The 16,255-nt window shown below is 39.4% G+C and overlaps 1 protein-coding gene across 7 annotated transcripts in view; it reads right to left on the reverse strand.

Moving 5' to 3' along the window:
• NR2C1 (nuclear receptor subfamily 2 group C member 1) overlaps nt 1-16,255 on the reverse strand; it is a 52,510-nt gene that overhangs the window by 25,114 nt on the left and 11,141 nt on the right. For 5 of the 7 annotated variants that reach the window (XR_006168370.1, XR_006168369.1, XM_042816115.1 and 2 more), the window contains 4 exons: nt 15,505-15,688; nt 13,514-13,589; nt 8,363-8,470; nt 2,556-2,786 (listed from right to left, as the gene is read on the reverse strand). Coding sequence is in view for 5 of the 7 variants with exons in the window: in XM_042816115.1 (XP_042672049.1) it covers nt 2,556-2,786; nt 8,363-8,470; nt 13,514-13,567 (393 nt within the window). In the remaining 2 variants the exon portion in view is untranslated. The remainder of the gene's footprint in view (nt 1-2,555; nt 2,787-8,362; nt 8,471-13,513; nt 13,590-15,504; nt 15,689-16,255) is intronic. The other 2 variants (XM_042816119.1, XM_042816118.1) reach the window with 2 other exon arrangements.

Consider the following 16,255-nt stretch of genomic DNA (forward strand, 5'->3'; position numbering starts at 1 on the left):
GAAAAATAACCAATGTAAAAAAGGAATCCAAAGGATCACAACAAGAAGCAGCAAGCAAATATCATCTTGACAATAACACGAAGTGGAAAACAGCACATTCTTCCAATTAAAAAGTGATATAATTTAGAAATGCTATGAGTTTCTAACTTCTACAGCATCTTAATAGGAAGTCTGACACCCTCATCCTCTCCGTGCTTATTCAAGACAAGACCTTTGATAACAAGAAGGGTAACTTTCTGGAAGAGAAGTACCTCATCTTCCACAGAGACAATTAAGAAATCACTCGTTTGGAAAACAGCATAGGCTTATGTAAGGGAATGTTTAACAAGTCTCTCTCTTTCTAGTTAGCCTTTATTAATTAATAATGCTGCCTCAGAAATTCACCTATTATGTTTTTCTTTCAATATAACATCTTCTTAAGAAAAATAATCATGACAAGTTAAAAGAATGTTAACCTTTCATTTTGTTCTAATTCCCGTTGTTATAAAAGTTCATGAGCTTATATAAAAGAAGAAAACCTATTTTAAGTCCTTCCATAGATGAAACCTGCTGCCCTGAAGCTGTAAGTTCCACATAAGGAAGGACTACAGAATTTGGCCCAGGAGGAAATAAAAATCCCAGATACACAGAACTCACCAACTGACTTTAAACACGTAGAATAAACTTGTTTACTGAGAAAAAGAGCCACTGAGGGTGGAACAGATGATGGGAGAAAGAGCCTTGCAAAGTGTCAATGTAAAGATAAAATGTGAAGGAGAGATTTTCTGCATAGCAAATGAATGAGTATTTCAAGTGAAGGTGATGAAATAAGAAGAATGATGTGAAAGGCAAAACTGCAGACAAAAGATTGTGTAGGACAGAAAGTATGGAAGAGCCCAAAGAATATGGAGTTGAAAAGCACATTAATGGCACTATTTTTTATCCTCACTGAAAGTCAGTGAAATACAATCTCTGCAACTACATACTAGCTGGCAACAGAACAATCTAACTGAAGTGAGAGCACATCCTGTTGTTTCTCAGACCCTCCCACGTTGCCCAAAATGTACAATCAAAACTACAGCTTGTAATTTTTTATCCAGACTGCCTCTCGATACCTCAGCCTTTACACAAGGGTACACACTTCTCATCTTTTAAATTCTCTTTGAAAATAACTTTCTTCTGAGGATTACATCAGATCATACCCTGCTATTTTAAAGTTTTGTTAAAGTTTACCTAAAACACAAAGACACAGGCTGAAATTTCAATTGAACTGCTTTCTGCTACTGCTTGCACAACACGTGCAACATGCGAATCGGAGCTGTGGACTGGCTCCCAGAAAAGCAGTAAAGTAGAAGATCAGGACTCTTCCCTTGGGAAAAGAGATTACTTGAAGGAGCCATGACAGTGATTTTTAGAAGCAATAGAATCTTTTTACTTTTTTTAGTTTTATTGCCACAGGCTATTATACAGACCAAGACACAAATGGTCTGTTAGAATGGTCTCTTAGAAATAACAAAGAAGTCATTAACTTTAGTGGCAGTTATCAAAGAAGGCCTCACTGCAATCTCCAGGTCAGGAGGTCCCTCTAAATCATCGAGTAATGGAAGGGAAAGGATATGCTCAGAAGGATCATTATTTTCTTTCACAGTTTTTAACACTTACTTAAGCACCTGTTTCTGGCCACTGTGCAGGTGTAAGATACTGCACTAAGGAGATGGCAGCTACCCTCCTGTCACCTGGACTGCCACACCAATGTATTTTACCATCTGAATAAATGTACATTGGTAAATCAACATGCAGTAACTATGTGAAGTGCAATAATAGCCTACTTCCCACAGAAGGAGCTCACATCTCCCAGGTCTTCTGTGCATGTTCTTCACACCCTCCGAATCAGTGCCATCTCACACTGCTCAGCTGGGGATATGGGGCAGAAGACTTGAAAGCTGGAGTATGAAGTCTAAGGAAGCAGCACAAACCGTGTGTGCAGGAGTGAAGAGCACCGTGGATCAGTTTAGGGAGATATAACCCTGACTATTGACACTCTGAAACCATTTTGGGTTTTGTAAATGCAGAATCTTTAGTGCTGCCTTCTCACTGCCACTGAGTAATGATCTTCCCTGCTCATAGTCTGAGAAACTGCCTTGGAATACAATTCACACAGTAGTGGACAGTGTATGAACAATGGCATATGAAAAGGAAAACAAGTAGAAGGAAATGTTAAGTGATAAAGACGAGGATGAAAAGATTATTTTTTCAATATGTGAATATAGAGGGAGAGTCAGTGAAGCAGCAATAAAAAAGGACTGTTGGTACAGCTGGAAATGACAATAAAAGTAACAGTATTCTTTCTAATCTCACATGCCAGGGTATAAATTTTAAAAGCAGTACGTTTACCAAAAAATTTGTTTTCCTTGTAATTTCTAAGCAGTAATGCTAACTCCTAATGCAAGGGAAAGTAGAGCATTCAAAAATATAAAAACCTCAAAAAAGGAGAACGCAGACATACATATTTGGAAATAAAACATCTCTTCTTATTCCATTTGAATCAAAATTATGAAATAAAGTGGATTATCTACCTGGATGTGTTGTGCAGATATATCAGGGGATGCAAAAAACAGTTGGTTGACACCTGCAGCATCTGGAGTTGCTAGGATAACTTTTCCTGGAGTGGAATCTTGTCTGGCAAGGATCACCTTGCTTGGGGTAGAGCCATCATGATTTGTTAGGATGAACTGCTTGCCTGCTGAGTTCTGATCAAGTGCTGTAACAATCTGAATCTTCTGGCCCGTCTGCTGATCTGTGACAATCTAATAATACATTTATCTCAAATTGTTATGGTAATTTAAGATCACCTTTGGGGCCCAGCCTGGGCACTTGAAGAAAACTGGAATTTTGCCCTCAACATTTGTGAAGCAGGACTGTCTTCCCCTCTGTCACACAAGAGTTACAAAAACTAAGGCAAAATCTTGGATTTTCACTTGCTTTTAAATGCACTCAAGTCACTCTTATGTTTGAAATCAAAACCTGAATTAAAATCCAAGTTTTATAAATGGCCAATGCTTTTACCACTGCCAAATCTGCTGACAATTACAGCATCCAGAAATAGAGGTGTGTGTAACTCAGCCCTAAGACCCACAAGGTTATGAGAAATCTTAATTCTTGGACTCACTGCATGCCATGCACAGCCCTTAGCACCTTCCATATTGGGATGCTTCACAACAAACATCCTTCAGCACCAACTGTACACATCAAAGTGAAAAAAGAAAAGTATCAAACAGCAAAAAAATCTTGTTGAATCTTTACAAACAATTTGTGCTTCGGGGTTTTGCTCTGGTTTTTTTACATATATGTTCCTAAATAAAATATGCAAGTAAAACAGAATCTCTCTCCCGGACACTTTTTTCTTTTTTTTAAACCAATAAACTTTTCATGTGTCATTTCTTAATCAAGAACAAACCTACAGGCTGCTGGGTTTTGGTTTGGGTTTTTCTTTTCCACCTTTCCTATTTTCAAACACAAATATAGCAGACTTTTATTAAAGAACTCTCCAATAAGCCCCCATTTTTAGATTAAACAAAATTTGTTTTCAGATTATTGTTAATAATATTGTTGATATTTGTTGATAATTGTTTTAAGGTTAATCCTTGGATAAAATAATCAAGATTCCATATATGTTCCATTACAAAACTCACTTTTATCACTTCTTGCCTTTCTCTCCAAAAGCCTTCATGTCAGACTGCCTGGCTTAGTATAGGCATTAAGGAGAATTGTTCTGCAGTGACTGTTTGCTGCAAACTATTTTTTAACTACAGATCAATCAAACTTGCTAATAACACTTTTAGGTGTCCAACTTCTTTTTTTCTTTGCAAAGAACTTTTTTAGGCTAGAATTATAAAATTCCAAGGGCTAAAAATATAAAACAAGAACTAGAGCTGTCACGAGATTGGGGTTGAGGGTAGCATGGCAGGACAAAAACCCCACAGCAGTTACTAATATGATGAATAAAGGGTTTTCCATTTGGTTTTCAAAGACATGCACACATTCAGGGCCACAAATGACTACTGCAGTCCTTTATTTCCTCTTTCAGTTCCTTTCTGATTCCTTAGAAGGCAAACTTCCTTACTCTTTCAGTTCCTTTCTTTACCTAATTTATTCCTCACATTCCATTTTTCATTTTACAATCTTTATTTCTCATGTCATTTCTGACTATTACCCAGAATATTACTGAATAAATTACCCAATTTTCCATCCCCACCTCCAAACACCTCTGCTCCATTGGGATCAGAAGAAATCCAATGCATGTAATCCTCAACTGGGTGCTAGCATGTACAAAGTCAAACACAGAACACTGTGCTCTTTCTTGAATATCTAGACCTGCTCTTTAAAAGATACTCACATTGAAGATCTGTTTCACTATCAAAATTTCAAAGTGCAAATGTAAACATGAAAACAGAAAGGCATACACCTTATCTAGTTAGGTTTACACAAAGTATATTAAAAAAAAAACATATTCCAAGCTAAGGTTGAATTTCTTACATATATATGAGCTGAATTATCTGATTTCCAGCTTATAGTCCACCTCTTATTTTTAAAATTGTTACGTATTTGTGGATAAATATGGCAGAAGAGCCATTTCTACTTCACATGGTTCACTTCACTGCTACTAAACAGTCTTAATTCTTCAAATTGCTTCCTGGAATTCTAGGGGGATGCCCACATGGTTTTCGCTGCATGACATAGTGGATACATTGTTAGGCATCTATGCTGAGCTATTCAATCTGCACACAAGCTTTCTGCGCTCTCCAGGTATGACAACTGATAGATGTAACAGAAAGCAGTTTAAATAATCAAGAGCAGTTTGTCTGCAGCAGAATTCTTACAGTCAGATGCCTGCAAAAACTCCAACTGAATCTCAATGGGACTTAGAAAATGGAACAACTCAAAGAATAACAACCTTATAATAGCCCGAATTCAGGTACTTTAAATGTTGAGGTAAGAGAAAATAATCAGAAAGGAAAAGAAAAATCCACCTGGCCCCAAAGACAACACATTATGTTTCTTAATAATGTGAAACTCAGTGTTGCTAAAGAGATCATGCTATAAAGCAGGAATATAATAGCTCAGGACTGACTGCTTAAAAACATATTTCTTGTGTCTATTTCATTTAAAAGCCCTGATGGTAAGATAGTAATTTTCTTTTTCCTTCATTGCCTTGCCTGTTAATGTATTTTGACTATTGTTTGAATATAATTTCAATAAATTAAATATTGCAATAATCCTGTTACTCTTCTAGGAATAATCAAAAACATGTTGAAACACAGAGCACTAGCTTAAAAAAAAACCCCAGGGATTTGAAAATTTAATAACATGACATCCAACTTTCCTATGTGTTGGCTGTAAGTGGCAAGGATTTCTAACTGGGCACTGCAGGGAATGGCTCTATAGGCAGAGCCCAGCAGTGCCCCATGTCAGATCAGAGCCAGCTCCAGCTGCTCTAAAAGGGACCCACTGCTGCCAGAGCTGAGCCAAAAGAAATGCTGGGTGTGCCTCTGGTAGAGCAGAGCCAAGGAAGGGAAAAACTGCCACACTGCAGCAGCTGGGAGAGAGGAGTGAGAAAATGTGAGAGAAGCAGCCCTGCAGCCACCAAGGCCAGTGCAGGAGGAGGGCAGGAGGTGCTCCAAGCATGGAGCAGAAGCTCCCTGCAGCACAGGAGAGGCCTACAGAGGAGCAGGGCATCCCCTGGCAGCCCATAGGTACCACACAGAGCGCTGCAGCCATGGAGGAGCCCATGGTGGGACCCGTGTGGGCAGTGCCTGAAGGGTGGGCCCCATGGTATGGAGCTGCACTGGGGCAATGGTTGGAGAGCTGCAGCCTGAGGGAAGCACGCATGGGATCAGTTTGGGAAGGATGGCATCTGGTGGGAAGGACCTCACATGGAGCAGTGGCAGAGAGGAACCATGGAGGATGACACAGACGTAGCATTATGAACCACAACCTGCATTTCCCTGTTTGAAGGGAGAAGGTAGAAGAGGATGGATGGGGAGGAAGGTGTTTTCAGCCGATTGTCAGTTCTTACTGCTGTGGTCTTTTATCAGTAGCAAACAAATTATATTAATCTCTTTGCTTTCCCTGTGACAATATCTTGAGAGTGATCTTCCCATCCTTATGTCAACCTACAAGCTTTTTTTTTCCATCGTGTTTTCTCCCCATCTTTTTGTGAAGAATTCAGTGAGAGCGGTACAGAGGTGCTGAGCTGCCTACCACAGCGAAACGACCACAGAAACAAAGTGCTAACGTGCCCTAAAAAGAGTAACTACTGAAATATGTTTTAAAGTATATTTTAATCATGATTTTGAATTTCAAGATCTGGGATATCTCTTTATATTCATTTAAGAATAACCAGATAAAGCAAAAAAAAAAAATTATAAGCTCAAAACTAATCTAACATTTCACTGAGATGCATTTGGCTGTACAAGCTTTTTTACTTTTCACTATAAATTCGGCTTTGTCGAAAGTTTTTGTTACTGATTTCTGTCTCCTATTGAGTCTGTTATTATTTATATGGCTGCCATGTTTGTAGATGCCTACTACAGGAAGGACATCATTCTCCCAAGTGCTGTCCCAAACATATCAAAAGAAAACCATTATCCCAAAGCACTTGCCATCCCCTTTGAAGCAAGAATTGTTGAGTGTGGTGAAAAAAGACAAGGGACAAAGCAATAGAAACAAGCCATCTTCCAGCTAGCTGTGATGATCAAAAACTATATAAAGATCCCCAGAACAAAACTGTCCCTATAAACAGTTCTTCTATGTGCATAATATTTGCAGTAGCTATAGTCATTCTCCAAATGTAGTTCTCTCTTCCACCTGAACCCTGCTCCAGAAGCTGACACAAGGGTTTAGACAACTGACATCGATTTTGAAACAACGTAACTGACTTGCTGTTCAACAATAAAGGCTCATGGTTTTATACGTCACCCTGCACTCAGGCCCTGATACTGGAATTACATTAAACAGCTTTGCACTACAAGGGCTGAGGGCAGCCACTGCTCAGGGATTGGTGGGGCATCAGTTGATGAGTGGTGAGACATTGTGTTGTAGCTGGGCCATGGGTTGGCAAGCAGTTGTGGTGTTGCTAAATGTTGGTCAGTGGGTGGTAAATAATTGTATTATGGCTATATATATATATTGTTATCATCACATATTTCTTTCAATTCTTCTCTTCTGTCTTAGTAAATAGTTTTTATCTCAACCCACAGTTCTATTTTGCTGCCAATTCTCTCCCTCATCCCACTGCGAGAGCGACTGAACGGCTGTGTGGTGTTCAGCTGCACAACAGCATACGTACAGTGACAAAGGAAACAGTATAAAGAGACAGCACTTAATTAATATAAATTAATTAAAGGTACAGCTGTACATGAACCATTTAAAAGGAGTGGAGGTAGCTGAAAAAATGATCTAGTGGATAGGTAAGGCTGGTACCAGGACCAGAGTACAAGAAAATAAAACACAGGATCATGTATGGGATGCCTGTGAAGACTCTTGAAAGGCAGGGCAAAGCTTGAATGCAATGCACTGAAACAGGAATAAACAATGAAAAACACTGAAGAGTGAAGCAGCAAAAGTAAAAGCCGCCGAGGCTACAGTAGCAGCTGGCTCACAAACTAGTGGTTTTGTATGCACCAACACCTATCTCTTCTGCAGCTGATATTTTTCTCTAGGAGGAAATATAAAAAGCTTGCAAGGACTTGCACTGACTTTTAAGGAACAAAATACAAAATCTCATCCCCCAAATCTTGCTAACCTCCATATATACACATCTATGTTTATCGTGGTTTGACTACCCACATTCATTGCCAAAAAACTCCTACCTCGCTTGAATTGGAGATTCATTACCTGGTGAGGCTATAAATTAGCTTACTGGGATGTACAACATTGGTTGTGATGGCCAAAAGCCAGCATCCTTTAATGCACTGAAGAGATTAGACAGCCTTTTCATTTCCCATGACTTGTATCAACAGTGTGATGCAGTATTCCTCCCATCTCTGCTCCAAAATATTGAAACGTTCCAACAACTCAGATGAATTACCAAATCTAAAAAGTATTCAGTTTTTAAAGAGCAGTATTATTACAGTTTTAGGAATAACATTTTTTTATTCAGCAGTTATTATTTTTGTACCTCTTAAAAATCTTAAAAGAAAAAAAACCACCAAGCATTGGAATAATCTTTTTCTTCCTGTTTATAAATAAATAATCTCTGCTACCCAGGACTGTATTTGCACTTCAGACAGTAAAATGAAGCAAATAAAGAAGGACCATAAACAAAACTTGGTGAAAATAAAGACTTCATTGCTGCTTTTAAAATACATTGGATGAAGCATACCTGTATACGCTGTGGTAAAGAGAGGCCTGAATCTGAAGGGACGATCTGTATTCGTTGTGCTGCCCCATCCATTAGTGTTTGTGTAACAGCTCCTTGGGAATGGGTAATCTAGAAAGAATAAATAAATGTAACAGATTGGCAGTGGATAGGATACCTCAAGGAGAGATATACTACCTTAATGGATGTAGTACCATAAGATTTTATCAACTTCTGATTTCTCTGCACAAGGCTAAGGAAAGGGGTGACACTTATGTGCCAGGAACACAAGTGTTTGCATTTGCATCTAATTCAATCTAATTCAACAGTGTAACTTTGCTGGTTAAGAAGCTCTGTTCATGGCAGAGTTCTAAAGCCATTCTAAAAACGCCTTCAGTTAGACATTCAGAAACACTGAGCAGAACAGTTGTTGACAAATCCATTTCAGTCCATTGGACCGAGTATTTTTGAATTATTACTGCTGGTGTTCATGAAGCACTTACTGAACACAGTACCTTTCATCATAGTTGCATTACATGTAAACTAACATATTTTTATCTTAACGGCTTATATAAAGCAGCTGAAGAATTTCCGGAGTGGAGACACAGCAATGCACAGAATTTTGTTCCACAGAGCCTTAGAGAGACAGAACCAAAGCAACAGAATTCTCTACTGGGGAACTACCAAGTAAGAACCTACCAATTAAACACATGAGTTCAGCAAGCATTGCATCCAAAAACAAATTTAAGCCTCTGCTCTCAAATACAGCTTATGGAAGTGCTTTAATAATTATCAGTAATTTTTGAAAATTCTTCACATTCTGTAGCCAAATGTATGTGGCTATTACTAATTAGATTATTTGCCTGCAAAAAACAAATACAGTTGCCATCTACAGAGGCTTGGTCTGAAACGTGGGGTTTTTTTTGTAGTACAAAAGACATCTGTCTTCACAGAGTTTTCAGATACCTTTGCATTTAATTATGTGTCCCTAGTAACTCCCCTAGCATTTTGCAGCATGACTACACAGATCAAAACTGTCACATCCTGCAGTTCCTCTCATAGTAATTCCTAGCATTTACTTAAAAATTCATTCACTTAAAAATACATTCACTTAAAAAAGTACCTATTCAACTTTTTTTTCTGCAAGAACTGGTATAAGGAATATATATCCACATCTGTACTGTTTCATGATTGGTTAAGAGCACTTTTGCTCCACTTGAATCAGCTTCCTGAGTGCACTACCGCACCACCATGTAAGTGGAAATGTCAGCATAAGAAAGGAGAAAGAAGACTGCAGGTTCTGATGCTGAAGGGGAAAAAGCAGGAAGCAAAACTTCCCCTTCCAGCACAGATACAAATTCCAACCAACTGAGCTTTACCTAGAAATGCATTGCTTTTGGCACCGGTCTCAGCTGTTATAAGCTGAAATCCTGTCCCTTCAGCTTCGTTGTGTTGTTTAGTCATTCATTGATCTGGAACAGGACACTCACAGGACATTCTGTGACTCTGTGACACTGAGGAAGGTCAAAAAATAGTGCAGCAAAAGAGAGATATGGGCTATTTTTAGTGCAGGTCAAACCTTCAGGCCAAATCTCCACAATGCTCAGAAGCAGATACATCAGAGCAAATCACAGAATAATAGAATCATAGAATGGTTTGGCTTGGAAGGGACCTTTAAGATCACCTACTTCCAACCCTCTGCTATAGGCAGGGACACCTCGCTCTAGACCAGGTTGCTCAAAGCCCCATCCAGCCTGGCCTTGAAAATGAGACAGTGGGATTAATCTGCTGGGGACAGGGGGGATGCTGCTTAAGTCACCTGCACCACCAAAAGAAATGGTTGCCAAACTACCACCCAAAATACCTTGGAACACTGCCTGCTAAAAATACCACATATTTCATGCAGGTGAACACTTTCAGAAGTGACACGATTTGTCCACTTTGCTTAAGCAAAGGACAAAAAAGAATCCATTCTACAGTAATGTTGAGAGCTTGTAAGAAGTACCTGCACACACACAAATTCCACATCAGCCTTTCAAACTGCATGCACAAGTGGTGACTTTCAGGCAAATATATTTTTATGCAAACTTGTCCCTACTTTACAAAATAAGCTACGTATTCTGAAATGGCTTTATGCTTGCTCCCTGAAGTGTCGCAATTTACATGTGGTAAAAAGTAAAGCAGCCCATTATCCTCTAAAAACAACATCGGCTTGACAGCTTATACAGAATAAAGATGTCACTGCAGTCCAATAAATAAATAAATAAATAAATAGTGATCAGAATAGCCACACAAGTTGTTAAAGACTATATTTTGTTTGAATATGGGAGATTCTGTTTAGACAAATGTGCAACTTTCCTCTATTATCTGAAAGGTCAATGGAAACAAAGTACCATATACCTAGCATACAGAACCACAGATTACATCAGGCATGTCCAACTCATGGCCCACAGGCTGCATGTGGTTCAGCATGGCTGGCAACGCAGCCCACCCCCTCCCCATGCTGTAAAGGCAGTGGCTCGACCCTGCAGAGCCCAATCAGTCAGTGTGCTATTAATGCTATGTTGACTGAAAGCAGGGCATGGGGAGGGCAGCACTGTGCAAAGCTGACTCAAGCAATGGCAAATCATTGTATCTGTTTAGATACACTGGCTAAACACAGGGCACAGCAAAGAATACAGAGCTGTGCTTTCCATATTGATTAAGGAATTTGAAAACAGAATCACAGAATTATTGAATCCTTAGAGTTGGAAGGGACCTAAAGGCCACCCTGTTCAATTCCCCTGCAATGAGCAGGGACATCTACAGCTGATCAGGGTGCTCAGAGCCTGGTCCAGACTGGTCTGGAATGCCTCCAGGGACAATGAGGTGGGAATTTCCACCACCTCTCTGGGTAATCTGTTTCAGTGCCTCAACATCCTTATTGTAAAAACCTTTCCCCTTATATCCAGCCTAAATCTCCCCTCTTTTAGTTTGATACCACTTCCTCATGTTCTATCAAACAGAATCTGACCCCTTCTTTCTTAGAGACTCACTTCAAGTACTGAAAGGCCACTCTCAGATCCCCTTGCAGCCTTCTCCAGGCTGAACAGCCCCAGCTCTTTCAGCCTGTCCTCAGAGGGAGGTGTTGCATTCCATGGATCATTACTATGGCCCTCCTCTGGACACTCTCAAACAGCTCCATGTCTCTCCTGTACTGAGGATTCCACATCTGGATGCAGTACTCCAAGTGAGGTCTCACCAGCACAGAACAGAGGAGCACGATCACCTCCCTCACCCTCCTGGCTGCACTTCTTTTGATGCAGCTCAGGATACTGATGGATTTCTGGACTGCAACGGCACATTGCTGCCTCATGTCCAGCTTGCCATCCACCAGTACCCTCAAGCCCTTTCTGGCAGGGCAGTAGTCATGGAAATAAATGGGAGGCATTACTTTTGGTGTGACCTACATATATGCAGGCCCAATTTCAATTTCTATTCACTAAATGTAGCTGAGGCAAGCCAAAAGGTTGAGCTCTCACAGATCAAATGAATTTCCTACAAGAATCAAGTAATGTGCCCCGATGTAGAAATGTGTATTATCTCAAACTCAGCAAAAGATGATGAGTAGTACAAAGAGATGGCTACCAGTCATCTCCTTTAAATTGCCTCTGGTACCCATTAGATCCTTCTCCAAACCTATCAACTTCATCACTTCAGCAGAAAATCTTCCATTTGTATCAGCCAGATGCTGGTGCAGAACACAGAAAGACCTTCCCCTTCTTCTGGCACTGGGACACCAGATCAGCTCTCTGTCTCATGGAACCATGTTAGGAAATTGAGAACAATTCTCACAGGAGCTAAGCATCATAATTTAAATTGCCATCCTCTTCTCCAACTAGGACACATGCTTCAGCTAGCTTTGACTAACCCCCAACTTCCAAAGCACAAGAAACAGGAATTACAGCCCTACCTAAACTTCCCCAAGGAATTATACAACCAAAACAAAGCTACACTAGACACAGCATTCCCCCCTGTAAAGAGGAAAAGTGAGAGAAAGAAAAAAAATTGCAATTGCCTTAGTAATTCTCAGATGCTACAATACTGAAAACCGTAAGAATTTATACAGAATAGATTTACCATGCAGCATGTCCCCAACTGTTACATTTGAAATCAGGATTGAGAGGAACTGAAATTATTTGAAAATTCATCCTATCTACAGTACTAGACAGGGAACCAAGAGTGGATATTTCAAGCCAATAAATAAAAGTTTTCTGCTCCTATCTAATTTAAAGCAGCACTAAAGATGAAAGTATGTATGCTGTATGGGAACTGCTGAATCACGGCCTGAACCTCTGATTGATCACCTGAGGCAAGCAATGAGTCAGCCAGAGGAGCACAGGTGAAGGCTCCTAGACCTATTTAAGAGCTGGTTACCAGTGAGGAAGGATCTCTTCTGGAGATTGGCTTTGCTGGAGTTTTGTGAGTGAGCCCAGGATAGGGGAAAGCCTTCTATTTATTATCTTTTGCTATCATAGTCTGCTTTGTCAAACACTCTTGTTTATTTCATAATTATAACATCTTAATATTCATTGATCATACAGTATGCCCAGTATTCACACTTCCAAACTGCCTGTACATCTCTGGAAGTTCTTTGGCTGCAGTATGCAGACTCACTATATAGGTTACAAAAAATGAAAAATAGGAGTTAGCAGAAACAAGAGTTCAGTCTTCCTTCTGACTTACGCCAAATGTCAACCAATATTTTACAATGAAGATGACAGCAAGGCTTTACTTATAAGAACAAAAATGACAACAAATGAAGCAATTCTTAAGTTGGAACGTAAAAGCTCTGTAGTGACAACTTTGACGGTAAAGTTCCTAAGTGAAAGTGAGCTAAGCAATCATATGATGAGGCAGCTCTCTGAAGACCACTACACATCCAAAAGGCACAGCTGAGCAGCTCGTCACTTACTGAAAACACTTCTGTAACTTCATTGCTGTGGGGAAACTTTGGCAAGACAGATTTTGCAGTATAACTTTAAGACGGACACAGTAAGTTCATCTTCTATGTAAGAGTCTCCTGAAGCCTGCAGTATACTAAAAATTAGTTTCTCTTGGGATTTTGGTTTTTACATCTTACTCTGTCCATTTTATTATTCATTGTCTCCTAAATATGATGAAAAATGTATGTACCTCTCCCATTTGCTGCTCAATAATTTGATGGGCCAGTTCCTCTATGGTTGCCATGACTGTTAATCACCAGAATTTCCTGTCAAAAAAAAAAAAAAAAAAAAAGGAAAGAAGATGCTTAACATCTATAACCTTTCTAATAAAAAACACCTTTGGGAAAATAGAGTCCATAGAAGTTAACTCACATTCGTAATTGTCTGAAGGTGACACCCCTGCAGAATTTGAAGCTTGATTATACTATGAAAGCAATAAATTATTTTCTATTTGCAAACTTCTGTATCTTTGTATTCAACTCACATGAAGACTTTGTAGTTTTCCCTCACCATTCTAATGAAGAGCAACAAAATAATAAACTCCCTGAGAACAGAAGTGTATTATTGGCCCTGACATCAGCAGGGACATAATCAGCACCTTAAAACAGAAACCTAGCCGTTTTTGTTGATGCAAATCAAGGGCAAAAAAACATAACTTCTTCTAAACACATACTGATCCATTTGTGCAAGTAGGAGTGCCTGAAGGTCAATGTTACAATTAGCACTGGAATTGTAGTTACAGAGTAAGAAGTCCAAATCTTCACGAGAAAAACACTGCTGTAATGTAGCATTAAGTATTGAGATGTATGCCTTGTTTGTCTGGGCATCCATATATAAATATTCATTAGGCAGTATGTAAAAGGAACATACACAAATTATGAAGCACTATGCTTAATTTTCTGACACAAGTTGTTTTAAGAGCACTTTTTATACAAGGCAAGACAGTACTCTGACTTTAAAGGATTTGTCTATACATGATACTTACTTTGTTTCAAATATAGAATATATTTGAAATATATAGCTTTTACATTGCAAAGTTAGTGTTAATAAAAGTAGTTATAGATGTAGAAAAGCTGTACGTATAACAAATACAATCAATTGATTTTCCCCCTTTAACTTTGCTAGAACTTCTAGGAACTATCTACTATCCCAGTAATCTCTAAACTTTCCCAATCAATTATGCAAATAAAAAATGTAATTCATTTTGAAGCCCATACTGTTCTTACAACCGAAAACTGAGATATCTTTTGACTAAGGAAAGAACTGCAGTCTTTGGAAGCGTGCACTGTGCACTAAATGCTGACTGATGGAAAGGAAGAGTACAAAAATACTTGGGCCCACAGACAATTTTTAATCTCCCACTAGCATGCTGCACTGTTCATTAAATTAAATGAGAAGATTACAGATATACACATAAAACATCTAAGACTGAACCTTATGTTGAAAAGCATTCTCTCCTTGGAAAATCTAATCAGTAGCAGTATCTTTGCAGGAGTGCTCTATTAAATCACTCACGCATACAGTGAGCTGTAGAACAACCACTATGAAAGATTTTCAAGTCTGCTAATGTACTCTAACAGATGTTTTCTTAAGTAGAATCATAGAACGGCTTGGCAGGAAGGGACCTTTTTCAAGCCCACCCAGCTCCAACTCCCCTGCTGTGGGCAGGGCTGCCCCCACCAGCTCAGACTGCCCAGGGCCCCATCCAGCCTGGTCATTAGCACTTCCAGGGAGGGGCAACCACAAATTCTCTGGGCAACCTGTTCCAACACCCCACCACCGTCTGAGTGAAGAACTTCCCCCTAACATCTAAGCTAGATCTCTTCTGGTTTAAAATTGTTCAATCTTTTCCCATCACATGTAGAAAGTTGGTCTCCCTCCAGTTTACTGGAAGGCCACAATGAGACCTCCCCAGAACCTTCTTCAGGCTGAACAAACCTCAGCCTTTCTTCATAGGAGAGTTAAAAAATTAAGAGCAAGTAAAATTCTGAAATTCTGATTTTGTAACTGACCCTGGTTTGAGTATGGGTTTTGGTTTGGACTAGAGATTTCCTGAGGTCTTCTCCTGCCTGCACCCCCTGGTGCCAGCACTGGTGTAACTGTGACCTCATAGCCAGAAGCAGTTTTATGTTAGTTAGTGTTAGTTTTCAGCCCAATGAATGACTTAACTCATTACATTACCATAAAAATGCTACTGCTGCACCAGTGGTGGCTTGGAACTGTAGGATGACCCCTTTCCACAGCCACACAATTTACGTCCACTTAGGCCATCTGAAGTCTCCCATGCATTCCCACAGTTCTATAAACTGTTGTAAGGTGAGCCTTGGAGTTTAGACACACTTATTTTGGAATCTTACGGATGAACCTGGTGAAGAAACAAGAAAAAGAGGATGAAAAAAAGCAACAAGCAGCCCCAAGGACAAAACAGGCAACATATATGACCATGAAGTGGTCTTGCAGACTTCTGGTCCACATGCTGAAGCACTGTACAATCAAGAGGCTGATAGGGAGCTATCTTCTTGCTCCACTTCTTATTTCCAGGAAGAATAAAATTTTATAATTGTAAGAACTATAATAGCTAAAGCTGTTCTGAAAAGCAAGGCAAGGAAAGCAATGCAGTTATGAAGTGTCAGACACATCAGCTTATTTACAGCTGAACCTAGTATTTTGACAATGAAATACTCTTCTGCAAAGACTTTTGAAAATCTCTTAGTACAAGATTTTATTCCTTCCGTTAATAGGTATTAATCTTTTCAAGTCCTAACACAGAACTAAGCATTGTCTTGTCTTTCCTTGGAACCTAAGTTTGGTTCCACATTTTTGCAGGTTCAGTATTATCACAAACATCCGTTCAGTTTACAGTATTAAGGCACTGCTGTCCTGTAGCACACACATGCAGAATAAAAGTCTATTTTATGAAGACTAGAATTAC

The sequence above is a fragment of the Centrocercus urophasianus genome, unplaced genomic scaffold, assembly GCF_019232065.1.
Source record: "Centrocercus urophasianus isolate 14NV4802_14NV808 unplaced genomic scaffold, USGS_Curo_1.0 seq_15, whole genome shotgun sequence".
In the NCBI taxonomy this organism is placed as follows: domain Eukaryota; kingdom Metazoa; phylum Chordata; class Aves; order Galliformes; family Phasianidae; genus Centrocercus; species Centrocercus urophasianus.